The sequence below is a fragment of the Oryctolagus cuniculus genome, chromosome X (genome assembly GCF_964237555.1).
Source record: "Oryctolagus cuniculus chromosome X, mOryCun1.1, whole genome shotgun sequence".
Lineage (NCBI taxonomy): Eukaryota > Metazoa > Chordata > Mammalia > Lagomorpha > Leporidae > Oryctolagus > Oryctolagus cuniculus.
The window spans coordinates 89770463-89791993 of NC_091453.1; the positions used below are offsets into that span (position 1 = coordinate 89770463).

General features: G+C 42.2%; 1 protein-coding gene and 1 long non-coding RNA gene across 3 annotated transcripts in view; one reads left to right on the plus strand and one right to left on the minus strand.

Moving 5' to 3' along the window:
* LOC138847691 (uncharacterized) overlaps window positions 1–6072 on the minus strand; it is a 20146-nt gene extending 14074 nt beyond the window's left edge. The window contains exon 1 of the long non-coding RNA XR_011385627.1: window positions 5984–6072. This is a non-coding gene — a long non-coding RNA (uncharacterized lncRNA). The remainder of the gene's footprint in view (window positions 1–5983) is intronic.
* Window positions 1–17038, plus strand: part of MORF4L2 (mortality factor 4 like 2) — a 19838-nt gene extending 2800 nt beyond the window's left edge. The window contains exons 3-6 of one of the 2 annotated variants that reach the window (XM_051827421.2): window positions 2269–2379; window positions 8012–8104; window positions 14153–14249; window positions 15469–17038. In XM_051827421.2, the coding sequence (XP_051683381.1) occupies window positions 15493–16359 (867 nt within the window). In that variant the 5' untranslated portion in view covers window positions 2269–2379; window positions 8012–8104; window positions 14153–14249; window positions 15469–15492 and the 3' untranslated portion in view covers window positions 16360–17038. Of the gene's footprint in view, window positions 1–2268; window positions 2380–6365; window positions 6668–8011; window positions 8105–14152; window positions 14250–15468 lie in introns of those variants that run through there. The other variant, XM_002720373.5, reaches the window with a different exon arrangement.
* Window positions 17039–21531: the final 4493 nt, after the last annotated feature.

Below are 21531 nucleotides of genomic sequence, written 5' to 3' on the forward strand. Positions count from 1 at the left end.
CTGTCCCTGTTTGCAAATCGGCTTATCTCAACCTCTGGGCCTCGAAAGAGCATGTTCTGAGGACCTCTTGCCCTAAACAGTGCCCCTCCTCTCCAACCATATCTGCTATCTCCCAACAATGTACCAAAGCTCTCATTTGCTCAATTACACAGTAAAAACACAACCGCCACCAAACCCAGAACTAAACCACACAGCTTTCAATGTATACTCTTTGGAATCTGTCTTTCCAAGCTGAGCGGCCATATTGCAGGTTTTTGAAAGTGTGTGCATATGTGTGTGTGTGTTTTCTTCGCCTTCAGATGGATTTCCCACTTTTTTCAAAACTACAAATCAGTTGGGGCCTGGAGCTTCCACCATACTACTCATGAGGCCCTAAGTGACAAAGAGGTCCTCTTTGTCACATACGCTGCTCCCGGGCATCTCCTCCTTAGCAGCTTTTCCCTCTTCAGTGTTCCTACGCGCTGAGAATGAAGCCCTGGTTCTCCCAGTTCTCTCTCTTGCCCCCACATTCCCTTTGCCTGCTGGCTAACACGGCTCCCGCCAATTAGCTGAGGCCTCTTCCCCTGGGTGTCAGCCTCCCCCACTCCCAAACGCCTGAGGGATATGATACACGTCTTTGACCCCCACTTGCTCTTGCAGCAATGCTTCTTTTGAGGCCTGGTGGAGCGCCACCGCAGGTAGGAGAGTCTCCTTCTTCGAGACTTCATCAGTTCTTCTGGCCAAGTCTTTTTCCATCTAAACCCCCCCCCCCCGAGATTTTTTACATGGTGCCTCCCTACCAAAGAGTGTGCATTCTACCTAATCCCTTGGTCAATGCGTACTCTTCCAAACAGAAACCCATGCATGTTCTCTTCCCCCGGACTGATGGAGCAGCTTTTAACACCTTTTTTTGTCTTTTTAAAACGTTTCACTGTGAAAATTTCAAAAATACATACAAGAGGAGGAAAACTAGTATAATGAACCCCCATGTGCCCATCACTAAGCTTCAGCAACTCAGATGCAACATTTTAAGTATTACTACCTCATCACTTCTCAGCATTTTGGCTAACATCAAGTGTAGTATTACTACCTCATCCTCTTTTTAAAACTTTTTATTTAAGTTATACAAGTTTCGTGTATTTCATATGTACAGATTTAGGCCTCATCCTCTTTTAATATGATACCTGATATTTACAAAAGGCATAGCTTTTATCATACCCATTGAAAGGTGGCCTATAGGCAGAGATTGTAATCATAAGCAAACTTAAACTTGAGAATAATGGCTCAAGGTAGAACTTCACATGATTATTCCCAGTGAAATCTGTGGTTCACAAGACCACAAACCTTTGCAAACTACATGATCAACTATTAACTTAGGGAGGGGAAAACAAGAGATTACGTGCAACTCTGATATCCCAAGGTCACTCAAGGACTGCACAGATTAGCTTCAGGCTTTCAGCTATTTGCAAGGTCCTCTTTCTGTCAAATGGACGAGTCAGTTGGGTTGTGAATTAAATATGAGAGAGGAGCTAGAAGAGAAGAGATTACTCACAAAGGATAAATTTTCCCATGATATTTTCCATTTTTTTTTCTTATTTGTCATAGGCTAAGCAACCAGATTGAACCAGACTGATCTGGTCTGGTTTAATGAAATCCCTATTGAATGAGGCAGGGACAAATGCACAGTAAAACATCCTCATGTAAGAAATACCATTTTTGCTAAATACTTGGTTTTGTTTTTCAACTTTTACAGTAACCAAATATTCCTTTACAAGACATCCAAAAAGCTAGTCAGAACAAAATTTTTAATGCCAAAATTAACCCTAGAATACAGCCATTTCATCTGCTACCCAGAGGCCATAGGACACCCTCCCGAACAGACTGATCACTACCTTCCAGAACTAGGAAGGCTCTCTTAGCCACAGGGTGAGACAAGCAAGGCCAGAAGACCACCCTGGGCAATTTGCGTAAGGGTGCCCAACTAAGGGAACACAAATCTGGGCTGAAATTCATTCTTCAACTACCCTGGTGAAACTGTAGCAGCCTAGAGAAAGAAAAGAATTTTTCTCATTGTTCCACTGATGTGGACACTTCTGTGCAATGTGTCTGCCCCCAGGTGGCACAGGTTTCTAATCTGCACAAAGGCATTTATGAGCTAATGGTGCCCTTGCAAATTAACACAGGGTTGTCGGAGCTATTCTATGTCCTGTGAAGGCTAGGACCATAAATAGTCGCTGTCTGGCCTTGGGCCTTGGAGCCAAACAAACCTAAGCTATCTTTCCCTTCCAGTTGAAACAGATTGTGAAGACAGCAATTCATCTGTGAATCTGCAAGAAGAGTAACTCGCATTTTCCAGGGACCCACTACCCATCAGAAATCTTCTGAAGCCTAATCTCACCAGTAAGTGAAGGCAGCAGAGGGGCTTTCATACTTTGGGGGGTAGTATGACATAACTGGGGGAAAGGTTGGGCTTCAGAGTAAGAGAAAAGTCTCAATCCTCGCTCTACCATTTACTTGCTGAGTAAATTGGGGAGAGAGTTTGACTTCTCTGGGCCTCAGTGAGGATTTACTAAGATAACAGATGTGAAAGAGCTGGGCATTGTGCTGCCTGGCACATCAGAGGTATTCACTTCCTATGCCTTTTTCTGCTACCACCCAGACTGCAAAGCTAATTCACATTCTTCACACGCTTGTCATTGAAGCCTCATTCAATCAAGTGTATCCACAGGTCCATAAGACAGAATATTGAAGCAAGAGTCAGGAGACGTAGATCCCAATGACTCTTGTTACAATAGTACCTTAGTTGTTTCCTGCCCTGACCCCATCAATAAAATGGGAGAACCTGAGCCCTGATGCTGAAAGAGCACAAGAAATGACTTTTCTTGGGCATCTGCCATGAGACATGGGCTATACTAGGTCCTTTTTCATACCTTACATCCTCTCAATCAGCACAGTCCAGAAGAACTTTCAGAGGTCAGGGGACTGTTGTGTATCTGTGCTAATATGAGAGTTGCTAGCCATAAGCACCTACTGAGTCCTAGAAATATGGCTAGTGCAACTGAGGAACTGAATTTCTAATTTTTGTTCATCTTAATTCAATTTAAATAGCCACACGTTAGGCTGGACACTATATTAGGAAGTGTGGCTGTAAGGTTATGAAGCAGAAATATTTGCTCTCATTTAATATATGGTGACACTGATGCTTAAACAAGTTAAGGGGCCAGTGCCGTGGCTCACTTGGTTAATCCTCTGCCTGCGGCACTGGCATCCCATGTGGGCACTGGTTCTAGTCCCGGTTGCTCTTTTTCCAGTCCAGTTCTCTGCTGTGGCCCGGGAGGGCAGTGGAGGATGGCCCAAGTGCTTGGGCCCCTGCACCCGCATGGAGAACCAGGAAGAAGTACCTGGCTCCTGGCTTCGGATTGGCACAGTGCCGGCCATAGCGGCCATTTGGGGAGTGAGCCGGCGGAGGGAAGACCTTTCTCTCTGTCTCTCTCTCACTGCCTATAACTCTACTTGTCAAATAAAAAAAAGAACTTGATTGAAATCACTTAAATAGGAAGTAAATCAGATTCAAATCTGAGAGTAGGAGGCTTAGGAGAGTAATAGGATCAGATATTCCAGGGATTATCTGGGCTTCACGATTTACAAGTTATATGACCAAAGAAAAAGAATTACAGACTGTGCAACTCACTTCCAAAATCTATGCAATCATGATAATTATCACCTAATCTATAGGCCTTATTGTTGGAATACATGGGTATACAGTCTTACAGTGTGGCCCATAATAGGTCTTCAGCAACTGTGTTTCTTCACCACCCTAATTATTTCATCACACACAGAAGACAAGTGCAGAGTACAGAGAACACTAGAGAAAGAAAAAAAAAAAAAAAGAAAGGAAGCTCATGGGCTTTTATGTGACCTCCTATTGCAGAATGGAACTGGGGAAGGGTATGAAAATCATCAAAATATTTCCATTTAATTGTTTTTGCTTTACTGCCCTCTCCCTCATGTTCCAGTCAACATTATCCAAATCAGAGGAAAAAAGATACTATTTTTTTGAGACAAGTTGATGTGGTTGCACAACAGAGCACTGTTAAGAAGTTGGACTGAGGAGGCAAGTAAAGTTCAAATCCTGGTTCCATACTAATTGAGTGCACAAGGAAAATAATTCCATACCTCTTCATATTTGATTTTAATGTGTAAAATGTGTCTGATAATACAGCTCGTTTCAAAACATACTCATCATTTACTGATTGGCTTTCTATTCTGTAGCACCCTCTAGTGGTGTCTGCAAAAGCAAGCACTGTATTTCAGCCCTTCAAAGCCCTGGTCCTCAAACTTCAGGGTGCACTGAATCACAGATCAGTTTGCAATAACAGATTGCTAAACCACACACAGAGAATTTCTAACTCATTAGGCTGGAGGTGAAACCTGAGAATGCGAATTGCTGACAACTCCCCAGAGGATGCTGAGACTTGTGGGAAACACATTTTGAGAGCCACTGCCCTAAAAATCCCTCCCATGTATGTACAGATATATATGATGGATAACTATAGGTTAGTTAGATTTTGCTTGATTTTGTTTTGGCAGTAGCCATCTAATAAGGATTTAGGGTACAATAAGATATATATGTGAAACATTTAACACAGCATCTAAAACATAAGAAAGCATGCAACAAACTGAGGATCACAGGACAGAAATCATTTGTCCAGGGTCACAGGGCTACTGAGTGGTGAAACAGGGTTTAAAATAGGGTCTCTGACGTCAAAGGCACAACAAAGTTAAGCGGAATCAGTGCAGAAGGGGGTGGGGAGGAATATACATAACATTAAAAAATTCAAAGGGGAAAGATTGGTTTTCAATACCAATGTCCAAGTTTTATCTCTGAGTTCTTATCTTTCTTCACTGACTAAGTAGTCAACTGCATTATCCATTTAGGGGAATAGGGAGCATTGGTAAGAGGGGTAAGGGTTTGCATCAGCTTCAGCACCTAGGGTTACAAGAGTGGAGAAGGTGACTTTTTTCCCATGGAGAAAATACAAAATCAGCAAAAAACATCTGGCTCATGGGTCATAGTGTCATAACAGGGCTATTTATTAAAGTTGATTTTATTTCTCCCTAAAGATTAAAGATATACTGCCTATATGATCCCTATAGCTTGTTTGGAGAGTTCAGCAAACAAGAAAAGGGGGAATAATACCCCATAATCCCAGGGACCGATCCTTTACTGGGATTTGGCGGCATCTAGCGGCAGGCTCCAGAGGTAGCAACCTCAGCCAGAGAACTTTCTGGAAAATTAATTGAATGCGCATTTGCCTTAAGAAGGGCACTGTACTTGGAGATCGTGACAAACAGGTAAGAGGGCTTCATCCTTCACAGAAATTCAGAGTCGCTAGCGGAAGGGAAGGCTGTCCTATGCAGATATTTTTATGAGAAAATTTAATTTGTGCCAGAACTGCGAAAAGGGGCGCGGGGCAGGGGAGGGGGAAGAAGGGAGGAGGATAATTAGGGAAGTTAACAGAAGCTGCCCCTTGGAGTTGCTAATACGGGAGTGGGAGGATTTGGCTCTTAACCACTAAAGGACCGTTCATGGATTAGAAGAACGGAAGTAAATGTGGGAAGAAAGTGTTTGGGGGGGTCTAAAATGAAATCGGTAAGGAAAACAAATATTTCTTAACGGACACCTTTGGTTGCAGCGTGTATTCTTGGTTATTATTTTCTTTTTCAGTAAAACGGCTCTTCAAGCCATACACAGAAGAACCTGTATAGAGCGCCTCAGCTCCACACCCTCTGCCCCCTCCCCTCCAGGCCAAGGGTGCGCGCCTGCGCACACCCACCACTGCCGGCGCCACGAGGGCTTGCGCGCGCTCACGCCCCAAGGCCAACTAGCTAGCACGCGCAAGCGCGCGCGCGCGCAAGCGCACACACACACACACACACACACACACTCACACACTCACACTCTCACACGCTACCCTTAACGCCCTGCGCTGGCGCCACTCACCACGCCAACTTGCGCGCACATCCAAACCCTCTCACTGCGCCTTTTTTTTCCCCTGCTCCGAGAGTTGCGCAACAGGCTCGGGGGCGTGGCCCTGGATTTGACCTCGCGCTTCCCCACTCGCGGGAACCTTAGCTCATTTCCGCCTATCCTATTTCCGCAGGCCACGTAGACACTTCCTTTCCCAGTGGAAAAAAAAAACCACAAACCCATAATGCCTCCCTGCAGAAAGGAAAAAAATTCTCTGGTCAGAGGAACTCTGGGTCGTGAAAATAGGCCACGTGAGCACTCTGCCCTATAGACTTATGACCCAACGGCTGTCGCGCTTTTGGAGGGCGGGTTCAGAATCTAAGAGCGCGAGCGTCATTGGCCAGAACCCGCGCGAAAGGAGGAAGCCGATTGGTTCCTTTTAGGCTCTAACCATGAAGAAGCAGGTTGCTACGCCCGCCTTTACTGCGGCGGAGTGTCATTACTGACGTCGGAGTCGTTGTCCAATCATTTGGTTATGGAACATTCTAAAACTTAGACAAGACGATCGTGATTGGTTGAACGGCTTAAGCCCGCCTCCCGGGTGACGTGTCTGCGTATGGATATCAGTTGCCAGAGAAACCTGGCTTTACTATGGCGGTTGGAGGAACGGCAGTGATCACACGTCGGCTGCTGGGAAGAACTGGATTCTCGTTTCAGGTTTCGGGGTGGGGGGTGGGGAAAAAGGGTCGATGATTTCCCCTTTTCGGCGTTTTTATAGATAGGATTAGCTAATTGCTTCACAGTCGGGCAGAGCCGGATTCTGATTCCTGCTCGCCAACGCCCCGCTTGGGCAAGGCTCCTGTTCTTTCTGTGTCTCGGTTTCCATGTTTGTAAAATGGTGATAATAATAGTATCTACCTCAGAGACGTGTGCTCAGAGGTGTGTGCTCTAATAATGCGTAGAAGGCACTGAAGATGAAACCCGCTTTCTCGAGAGGCTCACTATTGTTACGGAGATAAATATCCACGTAGCAGAATGAGAGAAAAATACAAATTACGTAAATTCGCTCGTCACAGTGGCTTTTCTGCGCCCCAGCCTCCTCCCTGGGAGAAATTAAGGATAAAACCAGATAACTTGAATTTTTACCGATTAAATAATTTTACTTTCTGGGAATTGCCTCAAAATAGCGGGGATTGGAATTTTCCCATATTAAAAAGTTAAAGAGGAGGGGGATGGAGAACGATGAGCCACATGCGATGCGTAGGCCTTGTTTGGATCCTGATTCAAAAGCACGCCAACTGTAAAAATCTATTTAAGATGCGTCAGAAAAATTTGGTCACAGATTTCGATATTTGAAGGTTTTCAAGGAATTGATAGCGATTTTTTAGCCGTTGTAGTCCTATTGTGGTTATGTTCTCAGATTGTCTTTATTTGATACGATTTTTACAAAAATATTTGTGGGTTAAATAATTTAATGTTCGGGATTGTCTTCAAAACACGTTGATGACTAGCATTTCCTTCAGAATAATCTCAGCGGTAGGGGAGAGGGGGAGGGGAACAGAGGGGAGAAAATTAACCGTAAATTATTAATTGTTTAAGCTGAATTATAGGCATGTGGGTTTCTTCTATTAATCTCATTCTCTTGATATATACTTGAAATTTTCCATAATAAAATACACAAGTCAGCTATTCGGTGAGCTTTAAAAAGTCGGGGGAGGGGGGAGGGAGCAGTGGGTGGGGTTATAGATGAAACAAGATGGCCTTCAGTTAGTAATTGTTGAAGCTGCATGATGGATTCCTTCTACATTTTTATCTATTTGCTACTATCCTTAATAAAAAGTGGGGGGGGGGACAAATTAATTTGTCAAAGGTTGGATAAACATACAATAAAGTAAATTTGAAAATATAACCACAAGAAAGGAAAATGAAGCACTTGTACATTATTTATCAGCTTTGGTGTCCTTTGTGTGTAGTAAAATTGCTTATTCTGGTGGAGAAGAAAATCATCCTCTCATGCTTTTTTTTTAATGTCCTTTCTTGTCCCTTTGTTTGACCTTCTAGGTCACCGTCTGAAAAGCTTAAGTTTACTGTACAGTAAAAGGGTCAGGAGGTCTGATCCTGATAGCAGAACCATCCCTGTTTACAGAATCTTGGGTAAGTGCCTCCCTTCTCCTGACCTTAGTTCTCACACAACATACTACTACCTAACCTTACAGGAATGTTTGCAGAATTACTAAGCTCCTATCTGAGAAAGTACTCTTCAATGCTGAGTCCATTCATGCTTCCAGTATAGAAAAAGGATAGACGACAGAGGGTTTTACAATCTTCTGTGCGTTAGTAAAGTATACTGCTAAGATTGATTCTCTATGTTAGATCCACAAATCCAGATTTTATTGGGGGGGGGATGGCATCCCACATGCAGTATAATTCAATGTTGAGGAGCAAATAGCAACTTTCTGAATTTAAATCCTAACTCTGCCACTGTGTGATCTTGGATAAGATACTTAATTCACTTTGTGCCCAAGTGTCCTTATCTGTAAAAATGGAGATTCTAATATAGCATATAGCAGTTCTTGCTTCAGGACAATGCCTAGCACAAATAAGTGTTTGCTTAAATAATAATTGTTGCTCTGCTAGTCTTGATACAACTTGTTTTACACATGTACATCTAGCACACACGTCTGAAAGCAGTGGATCCCATTTTTGCAGTTATAAGGGGAAAAAATTAATGGTATTGATTTCTCTCCTCATTTTCCAGAAGCAGCAGTTACCACTAGGACTGAAATTAGGATTTCTGGCTAATTCTAACCATCTCAAAAGGTTTTAAGTACATTGATCATATTTTCTATGGGGAAATTTCCGGGTTCTGTAATTTTAACATCTTACCACATTCAGTCTGCTAACAAATTTTATATCATTCCTCCTTTGTTCAGACTAACACACACACAAAAAAACCCTGTTAAGCATAAAGGAAATATTCCAAGATCCAAAGAGGAAATTGATATAAATGTAACTGACATGATATATGTGCACTTTAAGATTTATTCTAAACAAACTGGAGGAGATGTTTTCACCCTTGTTTGTGACACATACATACACAAAAAATGTTAGCATTTGGAGTCTTGCTTCCCAGATGGCCTATTGCTTGCATAAAGAGATGAAAGAAGGTTTTTCAGTCTCTTGAAAACTGTATTTCTCATGGAGTCCTAATCTTCTCCCTGCTGAAATCCAGACTTCAGAAGAGGGCACTGGTATGATGAAAGAGATACGTTAGATGGATAGGCACAAAACACCGTTACATGAGACCATTTAGAAAATAATTAAGAACAAAAGTAGGGAGGTAGAGTATCGGGCCCGTACATGTTCAGAGAAAGCAAGGGTCAGGGTGACCTGGAAAAGGGAAAGGACCTTGACCTCTCCTTTCAAGGATGGGTAGACCCTAGGAGGGAGGGGATCTAGTCTGAATGGTATGGCTGCAAAGTATAAAATATGTGGTGAGGTGAACTTAAAAATCAGGTTATATAAGATTTCCATGGACAAGAATGGATCAGAAAGTCAGTGTGTATTTTTAAATACATGTGTTTTTTAAATAAATTTTTAATCACATAATTGAAATAAGAATAATGTCCTTGTAAAATTTTTAAACATTAGAATAGGTTCTGGTTCCCTTTTCTCACCACTCCCAATTCTCTTTCCCTCCCTGGAGTTAATCACTTTTACCAGTTTGCCCTATTTCCTTCTAGATCACTAAGTTATGAACCTGCCTAAAATGTATATGGATATATATATATAATAGTTTTGTGTTTTTCTTTATGCAAATATGGTGTTATACTGTTGATATTGTTTTGCAACTGACTATTTTTAATTTTATTCAACAAATTGTCTTGGCTTCCTTAATGTCTAAAAGTTCTATCTTAGCCTTTGCAAAGTTGCAGTCCTTTAATTAGCAACGTACTCCTTGTTAGGTTATGCACCACAGTTTATTTTGCCAAATCGCCATTGACAGACTTTTAGGTTGACTCCAGTGTTGTGCTGTTTCAGATAGTACTGCATCAAACATCCTTAATGCCTGCTTACAAATGTTAGTCAAGGGCGTTTTTTAAGCTGTTAAACTAATAATTAGACCAGTGTGGAGGTGGTAGGACAGACATACCACTCTGACAAAACAGATGGCCTAGGGACAGTGATAACTGTAAAAATGAAATAATCCTAAATAATTGAGGGTACAGTACCTTAAGGGACCCATATACCTGGGAATTTAGAATGTTATAAAGTAGCATTTCAAATCAGTGGGGAAAGGGTATATCCTTCATTATTATTAATAAATATTCATCAATGACTATTTGGAAAAGTTAGTTATGGTGGAAAAATTAAAAACACCAAGAAATGATGCATTAAATCATTTTTATCATAATGGTCTGGGGGCATGACATAAAGACCAAAAGTCACAAAGGTGAAGATGGACATATTTGTGATACTGAGATCTACACAAATACATGTTATCTTATAGTGACGTACCATTAGATACACTTTAGTAAAGGTGACATTTTGGAAAAAATTTCACTAGAAATCGATAAAAAGCAGCAAACCTAGTAGAAAAGCAAACGAAAATATCCTTGTAAGAAACAGATACCTGACCAATGAATGTACAAAAATATGCTTGATATCACACAAATTCAAATGGAACTACATGTTAAATTGGCACAAAAAATCTACTTTTTCAAAAAAGTGTTTATCTAGTGTTGCTGAAGGTATAGAAGAATGAACTTGGGCATTTTTGCTGAGTACAAATTAAAACCGGTTCTTGATGAGGTTAATTTGGCTCTTAGCAGGGTTGTAAATAGACAGATCCTTCCACTGAGTAGTTTCCCTTGGAATGTGCCCTTCAGAAATTCTTATGTTCTAATATATCTGTGAATCAATGTCTATATAACCGTGTTTTTGTGATGATAAAATACTAGAACAAACCTAAATATTCATTAATATGAAGCTGGGTAAATTCTGGTACATAACAGATTACAGAATGTGGTGTGGATATTAAAGAGGTAGGTATGTACTGACATGGAAGGATACCCATGATAAGGGGGGTGGGGGGAGCAAGGGGCAGAGCAGTATGCAGCTCAGCTTTTTCAGAACTGAGTAAATGCATGCTATGTATAGTGTACACATTGAGTTTTTAAATTATGCTTTATTTGAATGTATACATAAAAATATTCGAAGGCATACATAGTGCTTCAGCGGTTATTCTTGGGGGTGGGGGGATAAGGTGGCACCTTCACATTTTTATATAGTATAGTATATATAGGTTTACAGAGGAACTGTAAGTGGTACTAAAAAATTTAGCTTCTTGGAAAATATATATATAGATTTTCAGTTCATAATTTACAAGTAAATTCTAGGTGGGTTAAGGCATTAAATGTATAGAAAGATGTCATCGTTTGTTCTTAGTTTTTAAACTTAAAAATGGAAGGGAAAATTATACATTTGATCACAATACTTGAAAAATATAGGAGAAATATTTGTGGGAAATGACAGTATAAAGAGCTCATTGGATATTAAAAGCACTAAAGACCAATTCAAAATGAGTGGGCAGTGGGCACATTTTTTCAGTGTTAAACCGCCACTAACAAATACAAACTGGAAACTAAAACAACCTATCTCCTTAACAAATTCACAAATATTTTTAAATAAAGATTCCCAGTGCTGACCAGAGTATGAGTGATCAGCATTTTTCCACACTACTTCTGGGATTGGTAAAACTTGGGGAGTGGGGGTAACTTGGCTATAGAAGTGTTAAAAGCCTCTTTGCCACTAAATCTACTTCTTGGAGTTACCAAAGTAGGAGGAAATGAGGGCAAAAAAAATTTAGACAGAATGTTTAATAATTGGTTATTAGAGAAGACACGCAGTGAGGGAATGTACCAGATATTTCTAGAGGGAGTGGTTAAGTCCAAGGTAGGCCACTTGATGGAACATACTTAGAGCTCTCAAATAACATAGTCATAAGTTGTAGTTTTCAAGATTTGATAGCCAGTGTGAGCTTCTCTCTGTTTAAATGTATATTTAGAGATTTTAAATAAACTTGGCAACATTAAAGGTAGAAAACTAAGACATATAAGTGTGTTTCCTTAATTTCTGCCTTGCCTTAAAGCTGACTTGTAGAAAATCAGTAGGAAAATAGAAGCTGCTGTCCCTAATGGTGCTTTCATTTTTCCCATGTGCTGAAAACACCCCCTCCCCACCACCACCACTTGTTAAGCAGCTCTGGGGTACTAGTATCAGAAACATGGCCTAGAATAGTTAGGAAAGGCTTAAAGATCAAAGAGGGTTTAGGGACCTTTGACTGTGAGATTGGAGAAAGGCCATCTGAAGCAGTGGGTATATGTTAGTAGAAAGTAGCAGATTAAAACAGCTCAGCAATATGTAAGAGCTTTGTTTTTGGCAAAGAATGTGCAAAGCACATTAGTCGCTACATCCTTACAGCGCTGTTAAGCTGCTGGGAAAGGGGCTATGTGGTAGAGACCATACCATAAATGAGGAACTCAAGGTTGAGTGGATGATGTCTGGTTCCTGACTCCCAAGTAGTGGTTACTTGATTGTTGTGTAGGGCACCCAGATGAAAATAAAAGGTTTCGTCCTGGCTGTACCCACACTGGGTACATAAGCCTTGACTAATGATGCAGGTATTCTATAGCAATGTCAGATAGTCCATTGTAAGGCAGAGTTACAGGGAGGCAGAGAGGTCTTCCATCTGCTGGTTCATTCCCACAAATGGCTGCAATGGCCAGAGCTGCAACGATCTGGAGCCAGGAGCTTCTTCTGGGTCTCCCACGCAGGTGCAAGGGCCCAAGGACTTGGGCCATCTTCCACTGTTTTCCCAGGCCATAGCAGAGAGCTGGATTGGAAGTGGAGCAGCCAGGACTGGAACCAGTGCCCATATGGGATGCTGGCACTGCAGGTGGCGGCTTTACCCGCTACACCACAGCACTGGCTTCCCCAAATGTGTCTTTCAGAATAGCTCTTGCCCAGGCTGGCTCTATATGTTTTGTGGTCTGGTTGGCACTAAGCCATCTTGCATTCTTTAGGTTTTTTTACTAGCATTGCCTTGTTTTTTGGCATTTGTGCACTATATGAGGAAGCCTTAAGGTAGGCTTTCTGGATTTTACTTAATTCCTTCTGTCCCAGACACAATGAATTCCTTTTTTTTTTTTTTAAAGAGATTTTGTAAGCCACTGTTTTCACAGGATGTATCTGTAACCCTCTGAGCCAGAAGCCTTCTGGTTCCCTTAGGATCAGTCATCTTAGTCATAGCTTTTGATGTTCCAAAGACTGGCTTTGCTCTTCAATTCTTGCTCAGAGCTTCGGACCTTTAAGTTAGAGGATATTGTCTGCTTGGTAACCTCTGGATTCTGCCTTGGGGCTTCCTTGGCATCTGTCCACATATACTTAAGGGTTAGGAATTGACTGGTTGAACATCGCTGTATATGAAAGTTATAGTTATCATGGAAACCTGCTGTGAAACTGATCCACCCTTGCCCCTTTCTCAGAGCTTAACACTGACTTCACCAGGCTGGTGTTTGTATTTCCCTATGCATTGATAGGTACCTGTTCGAAATACACAGAAACAAGATCACACTCAGGAGAACTGAGATTGATGCTTATTTCTCTGCCTGGGCTGTCTGTTCCTTTGGGATTGTGTTGTACCTAGTATTTTGCAACCTGCTTATTTATCTAACCATATTGAAAACTTCCCGTGTCAGTACCTGGGATTCTGTTTAGTTCATTTGAATGTTCTTCTATTCTGTGCTTCTATAATTTATGTTTGAGATGTATACATTTCCCTGGTGAAGAATATGCAGTTTCCAGTTCCTCAGTATTACAAACACTACAGAAACTACAGTGAACATCTCTGCATTCACATGTACAGATGTTTGCAAGGTACTGAGCCACATCACATTTCAGAAATTGTTTAAGGAGCTTATGAAGGCTGGGAATAACTTGCCACATTATATAGACAAGAAAAAGAGAGGCCCAGGGACGCACAGCTCATAAATGCTAGGTCCTGTTCAGAGTAAAGATCTTTATAATGTGAGACCCCAAGTATTTTCTCACAGCAATTGTGAAATACATGTTTATAAATTATTTTTTCCTAGATGACTACCGAAGTTTGCTTTGATTGTAGATACCTGCTTTATTTTCTAGGCTGTGTCTCCTACTCCATTCTTACAGACCAACTCAGAAGATCTGTAAAATCTGGGAACTCACTAGGCATTCTTGGAAAGGAAAGAAGGAAGATTGTGTAAGTGAAAAGAATTGTTTGACCTCTCATACCATAGGATTATTTTTGCATCCTTTCTAGCCCTCCCTTACTGTCGATTATTCCTGTCACTTCTTGAAATTCTCAACTTGGGCTTCCAAATTAAGTCTCCTAATTTTCCTATGACTGCTCTGGCCATTTGTTTCATTTGGCCTTTCTCTCTGCTCACCCCTTATATATCGCTTCCTCAGGTTTCCCAGATTTTATTCTGGTCTCCCTCATAGTGTCCATTGCCAGCTATATGATGATTACTCTCAGATTTCACTTCTAGTTCTGACTTCTCTCACCTAAGCTTTAAAATGCTATGTTGAAATGCACACCGCACATGCAAGAAGGCTGATACTGAACAACAATTTCTTCTCCTGCAGATGCAGTATTATTTTGTGATAATACTAATGACCTAATCACTTCTCAAAACCTGGGAGTCCTCACTGACTCCTCCCTCACCAACTTTCTACGCTCCCCCTCCCAACTAGTGATAACTGGAGATTTTGTTACATGCCATGTCTTGTCTGCTACCAAAGTATTCTGTGCCTATAAACCATCATGTACTAACCTTGTTTTATAATTGTCACTTTAGATGTTTGAATCCCTAACACCTACCATAGTGCCTATTTGGAAGCAAAAATACAGCAATAGAAGATGACAAACCAAATAGATGGATGGTTTACCTCCATTCTTTCATTTTTATTGCTGATTCCAAAGTAACACTTAAGTCTACTTTTGTTAACTCATTAGCTCCCCACATTTGACATTTCAGAGCCCCTTTGACTCCTGGTCTCCTTCAGCGTGTTGCTCAGTTTCTCTTTACTGTCATTGCCCTATTTCCGACCTACCTGGACCAAGACAAGAACCTTTCCAGTTGCTTGTTTTACTGTTGTTCATTTTGCCTCTCTTTGGCTAAATTGATGTTCCTGATTTCTTTTACATTGTCATTCCTTCTGTTCTTCTGTTCCAAAGTCTTGCATTTCAACTCCACTGCCTTTTATCATTTCTTTGTCATTTTAGTTCCTTCTTTAAAATTGCACACCTATACTTTTAGTGACATAAAAAAAAACTAGAGCAGTCTGAGGAATGCCTGGGTGGGATGACAGTAGTGGGTAGTAGGAGTTAGCATATGTTGTGGCCTAATGGGCCTTTATGAACCATAGTTAAAGATCACTGTAGAAAACAAACATGTAAAATACTTTATGTATTACAGTGGTTGGAATAAAAACAGGGTTGAATGAGTTCCAGAAAGCAGGGTTCTCAAACTCGTGGACAACAATCTGCGGAAGAAGACAACTTCAAAAAGCCAACTAGAGGCAACATGCAGAGAAGTAAGATGAGAGGCGCCTCCTCAGGAAAGAAGACAGCTGGCCAACAGCCGAAGAATGTTGAACAAGCTCTCCCAGGAAGATGGGGGGGTCGCTCGGCTGAGAACCCCCCTTCAGGATCTGTGAGGAAGACAAGGAAGAACAAGCAGAAGACTCCTGGGAATGGAGATGGCGGCAGTACCAGCGAAGCACCCCAGCCCCCTCGGAAGAAGAGGGCCCGGGCCGATCCCACTGTCGAAAGTGAGGATGCATTCAAGAATAGGATGGAAGTGAAGGTCAAGATCCCTGAAGAATTAAAACCATGGCTTGTTGAGGACTGGGACTTAGTAACCAGGCAGAAACAGCTCTTTCAACTCCCTGCCAAGAAGAATGTAGATGCTATTCTGGAAGAGTATGCCAATTGCAAGAAGTCACAGGGAAACATCGACAACAAAGAATATGCCGTCAATGAAGTTGTGGGAGGTATAAAAGAGTATTTCAATGTGATGTTGGGCACTCAGCTGCTCTATAAGTTTGAGAGGCCCCAGTATGCTGAAATCCTGTTGGCTCACCCTGATGCGCCGATGTCCCAGGTTTATGGAGCACCACACCTACTGAGATTATTTGTGAGAATTGGAGCAATGTTGGCTTATACGCCCCTTGATGAAAAGAGCCTTGCTCTATTGTTGGGCTATTTGCATGATTTCCTAAAATATCTGGCAAAGAATTCTGCTTCTCTGTTTACTGCCAGTGATTATAAAGTGGCTTCTGCTGAGTACCACCGCAAAGCCCTGTGAGGGTCTACTGACCACTCACCATTAATGTCTGGTATCTGTAAAACACTTTTTTTTTGTTCTTAGTCTTTTTCTTGTATAATTGATGTTCTTTAAAATTGTTAATGTATAACAGGGCTTATGTTTCAATTTGTTTTCTGTTCTATATTAAACAGAAAATAAAAGGAGTGCAAACTCCTTTTCTCATTTCAGAGTTGCTACCAGTGTATGCAGTAATTAGAAAAAGAAGAAAAATTCAGTAGAACATTTTATTGCATAGTTGACAACATTGCTTGAACGCTGGTGGTTCCATCCCTTTGACACTACACAATTTTCTAATCTGTGTTAATGCTATGTGATAAAAAAAAAAATGCCCTGATTCCTAGTGCCAAAGGTTCAACTTAATGTATATACCCGAAAACCCATGCATTTGTGCTCTTTTTTTTTTTTTATGGTGCTTGAAGTAAAAACCGCCCATCCTCTGCAAATCCATCTATGTTGTTCCTTAGGCATCCTATCTTTGCTCAAATTGTTGAAGGATGGTGATTTGTTTCATGGTTTTTGTATTTGAGTCTAATGCACGTTCTAACATGATAGAGGCAATGCATTATTGTGTAGCCACGGTTTTCTGGAGAAGTTGATATTTTAGGAATTGTATTTCAGATCTCAAATAAAAATTGTTTCTAAGTTTCAAAGCAAGAAATATGTGCTGTGCCTTTAATGTCACCAAAGCTGACAGACTCACCTTGCTCAGGAAAGATCTTGGTGGTATCACAGATCTGTGACTCCTAGATCGTTGACCAAGACTTCCCTGATTCCCCAACAGATGTCAAGTTCCTTCTCTTTAATCCTAGCATAGGGAATCCATGGAGATGTTCCATGGTATTGGATAGCTGTACTTGTAGGTTCATCTAAACATGAGAATTTCCTAGTCAAACCACATATTTTTCATGACTTTTTCAGATCAACTAGAAAAGTAACCATAACTATTGTAAAAATTTTAGAAAATACATTAAGAACAAATATGGAAATAAGAATCACATAAAATCCTATCAATTCAAGTCCCAGCCCCCTCCAAAAAAAAAAAAGACTCAGAATGGGTGGTTTGAAGAGTTTATTAATAAAGGATTTTTCCCCAAATTACCAATATAAGGACACAAATCATTAGGTACAGGCCCACCCCAGTGAGCTCGTTTTTAACTTAGCTGTTATCTCTGTAAAGACCCTATTTCCAGATACAGCCACATTCTGAGGTACTGGGGGTTAGGCATTCTACTCAGGGCCTTGTGAGAGGAACAGAATCAGGCTTTAACGGTATCATTACCCTTAGGCATGGCAGAGGAAGCAAAAGGGTGGAAGAGGGGGGGTGTGGGGGAAGAGGAGGGGTGGGGGAGGGGGAGAGCTGGGGAGGGGAGGGGAAAGGCGCTGTCCTGCAAAGGTCTATGGCTGTGTGGAAAGGGTTACTTCACAGCAGCTGTGATCTTCAAGATGGAGTCGCCTCACAAAGGCCTGAAAAAGAAGCCAGGATGAGGGGGAGGAAGTACCTGAGTCTTCTATCTCCTGCTGGGCATTTCCCTTTGACCAAACTGGAAGGCAGAGAACAAGGAAGACCTTCAAGGTAGTCTATTCAGGTAAATGGGGGGGGGGGGGCAGAGCAGGGAGTAAAGTGCCTGGGAGGTATCTAGCATACACATAAGTGAAATAACCAGTTAATAGTTGGCCATGTATTTTAGGGTTAAGTATATGTTTACACATTTGTAGTGAAGATCACAGTTTATTTTATTTATTTGAAAGAGAGAGGTAGAGACAGGTCTTCCATCCGCTGGTTCACTCCCCAGATGGCCACAATGGCTGGACCTGGCCCGATCCCAAAGCCAGGAGCTTCCTCCAGGTCTCGCATGTGAGTGCAGGGGCCCAACAACTTGGGCCATCCTCTACTGCTTTCCCAGGCCATAGCAGAGAGCTGGACTGGAAGAGGAGGTGCCCATATGGGATGCCGGCGCTTCAGGCCAGGGCTTTAACCCGCTACACCACAGTGGCAGCCCCTATCACACTTTATTTTTTACAAATTGAGATCAGATTACATATACAGTTCTCTAGTTCTCTCTCCAGACTGTCAAAGGAAGTTCAAAACTAATAAATAAAAACAAGTTTACATTTCAGTGACAATAGGAAAATTTTGAAAAAGAGAATTAAGGAGTTGCCACATAATAAAATTTGTTATTTAGATGGTACCCTTTCAGGGCCAGCATTGTGGCACAGTGAGGTTAGTTACCACTTACAACCCTGGTATTCCATACTAGAGTCCAGTCAAGTCCCAGCTGCACGGCTTCCAATCCAGCTTCTTTCTGGTCCATCTGGGTAGGCAGTGGATGATGCCCATGTGGGAGACCCAGATGGAGTTCCTGGCTCCTGGCTTTGCCCTGGTCCAGCCCTGGCTCTTGTTGGCATTTGAGGAGTGAACCAGCAAATGAAAAAGATCTCTTTCCCTCTCTGTGTCACTCTGCCTTTCAAATAAACAATAAATCTTAAAAAATAATACTCTTGGCTGGTGCCGCAGCTCACTAGGCTAATCCTCTGCCTGCAGCGCCAGTATCCTGGGTTCCAGTCCCGGTTGCCCCTCTTCCAGGCCAGCTCTCTGCTATGGCCCGGGAGCGCAGTGGAGGATGGCCCAAGTGCTTGGGCCCTGCAGGAGGAAGCACCTGGCTCCTGGCTTCGGATCGGCACAGTGCACCGGCCGTAGCGCCCATTTCGGGGGTGAACCAATGGAGGGAAGACCTTTCTCTCTGTCTCTCACTGTCTAACTCTGCCTGTCAACAAATAATAATACCCATGGGGCTGGCACCGTGGCGCAACAGGTTAAGCCTCCATCTATAGTGCTGGCATCCCATATGGGTGCTGGTTCGAGTCCTAGCTGTTCTGCTTCCCCTCCAGCTCTCTGCTAACGTGTCTGGCAAAGCAGCAGAAGATGGCTGGAACTCAATCCGTGTCTCCCTATGTGGATAGCAGGAACTCAATTACTTAAACCTTCACCTGTTGCCCCCCAGAGTGTGCATTAGCAGGAAGCTGAAATTGGGAGTGGTGCCAGAACTTGAATCTAAGCACTCTGATATGGGTTGTGAGCATCCTAAGTACCATCTTACCACTACAGCAAATGTCCACCTCATTTGTTTGCAAGTCATATAAAACTAAAGAAATGGGCCACAGATACAAATGGGCTAATTTTTTAAAGTACACATTAGGGCCCTCGTGGCATAGCGGGTAAAACCACCACATGCAACAACAGCATCCCATATGGGCTCTGATTCAAGTACCTCAAGTACTGGCTGCTCCACTTCCAATCCAGCTCCCTGCTAATGGCCTAGGAAAACCAGTGGAAGACCAGGATGAAGCTCCTGGCTCCTGGCTTTGGCCTGGCCCAGTGCTGGTCCATTGCAGCCATCTGGGAGAGTGAACCAGCAGATTGAAGATCTCTCTCTCTCTCTGTCTCTCCATCTCTGTAATTCTGACTTTGAAAATAAACATCTTTTTAAGTGTACATTGCAAATAAACAAAGTTGGCTCATTTACCCTAGGCATAAATACTGAAGAACTAAAATACTGAAGTATTTCCTGCCGCTAATATCATTCCCCTTGGAATGGGTGCTAGTAAGTTATTTACCCGAACCTGCTTCCAGATGTCTAGTCAGTATATTTGTCAGAGATTTTAGTAGAAACTCGCCTAGATTACAGGCTGGCTGCATTGTGACTATCACACCATCACACAATGACCAGACTCATTCTGTGTGAATTTTTACTCTTCAAATCCTGGTTAAGGAATACACAAGTCATGTGACAGGAGAAGACGGGGTTTTGTTGATAATTCCATGAATCCCTATTAATTTTTAAAATTTTTATTTACTTAATTTTATTTGAAAGGCAGAGACAGAGAGCTCTTCCATCCACAGGTTCACTCCCCAAATGCCCACAACAGTCAGGGCTTGGCCAGGCCAAAGCAAGGAGCTAGAACTTCATCCAGGTCTCCCATGTGGGTGGCAAGAACCTAAGAACTTGAGCTACCTCCCAGAGTGTGCATTAGCAGGAAGCTGGATCAGAAGTGTAGTAGTCTGGGGGCCGACGCTGTGTGGCATAGCGGGTAAAGCCACCACCTGCAAGTGCCTGCATCCCATATAGGCGGCAGTTTGAGTTCTGGCTACTACACTTCCGATCCAGCTCTCTGCTATGGCCTGGGAAAGCAGTGGAAGATGGCCCAAGTCCTTGGGCCCCTGCACCAGCGGGAGACCTGGAGGAAGCTCCTGGCTCCTGGCTTCGGATAGGCGCAGCTCCAGCCATTGTGGCCATCTGGGGAGTGAACCAGAGGATGGAAGACCTCCCTGTCTGTCTCTACCTCTCTCTGTAACTCTGTCTTTCAAATAAATAAAATAAATCTTTAAAAAAATACCATTAAAAACTGAAAAGCTCTCTTTTCTTCTCCCTTCTTCATTTTTTAATTTCTAAATTATAAAGGTAACACTTAGCTGAACATTTTCTGTAAACAAATGACACAATATATTTAAAAGTACATCATTAACTGTGAACTATAATATTAATAGTTAATAGTTTGTCCACTTATAGAAATGTCAATTATCAGAAGACATATATACATATATAGATAGATAGATAGATAGATAGATTCCAAAATATAAAAGTCTATATAAGGAGTAGGATAGAAGTTGGAGGTATTCTAGACTTTGTGTTGTTTTTTTTTTTTTTTTTTTTTTGATAGGCAGAGTGGACAGTGAGAGAGAGAGAGACAGAGAGAAAGGTCTTCCTTTGCCGTTGGTTCACCCTCCAATGGCCGCCACGCACTGTGCTGATCTGATGGCAGGAGCCAGGTGCTTCTCCTGGTCTCCCATGGGGTGCAGGGCCCAAGCACTTGGGCCATCCTCCACTGCACTCCCAGGCCACAGCAGAGAGCTGGCCTGGAAGAGGGGCAACCGGGACAGAATCCGGCGCCGTGACCGGGACTAGAACCCGGTGTGCCAGCGCCGCAAGGCGGAGGATTAGCCTAGTGAGCCGCGGCGCCGGCTTAGACTTTGTTTTTAAAATATAGTTCTATTTTAAAAGTTTATAAAAAAAAAACTCTTAAGCGCTAAAGATTAAAAAACAATGCGTAAAATTAAAAATATCAAAGAAAATTCCAATGGTCCAACAGAAG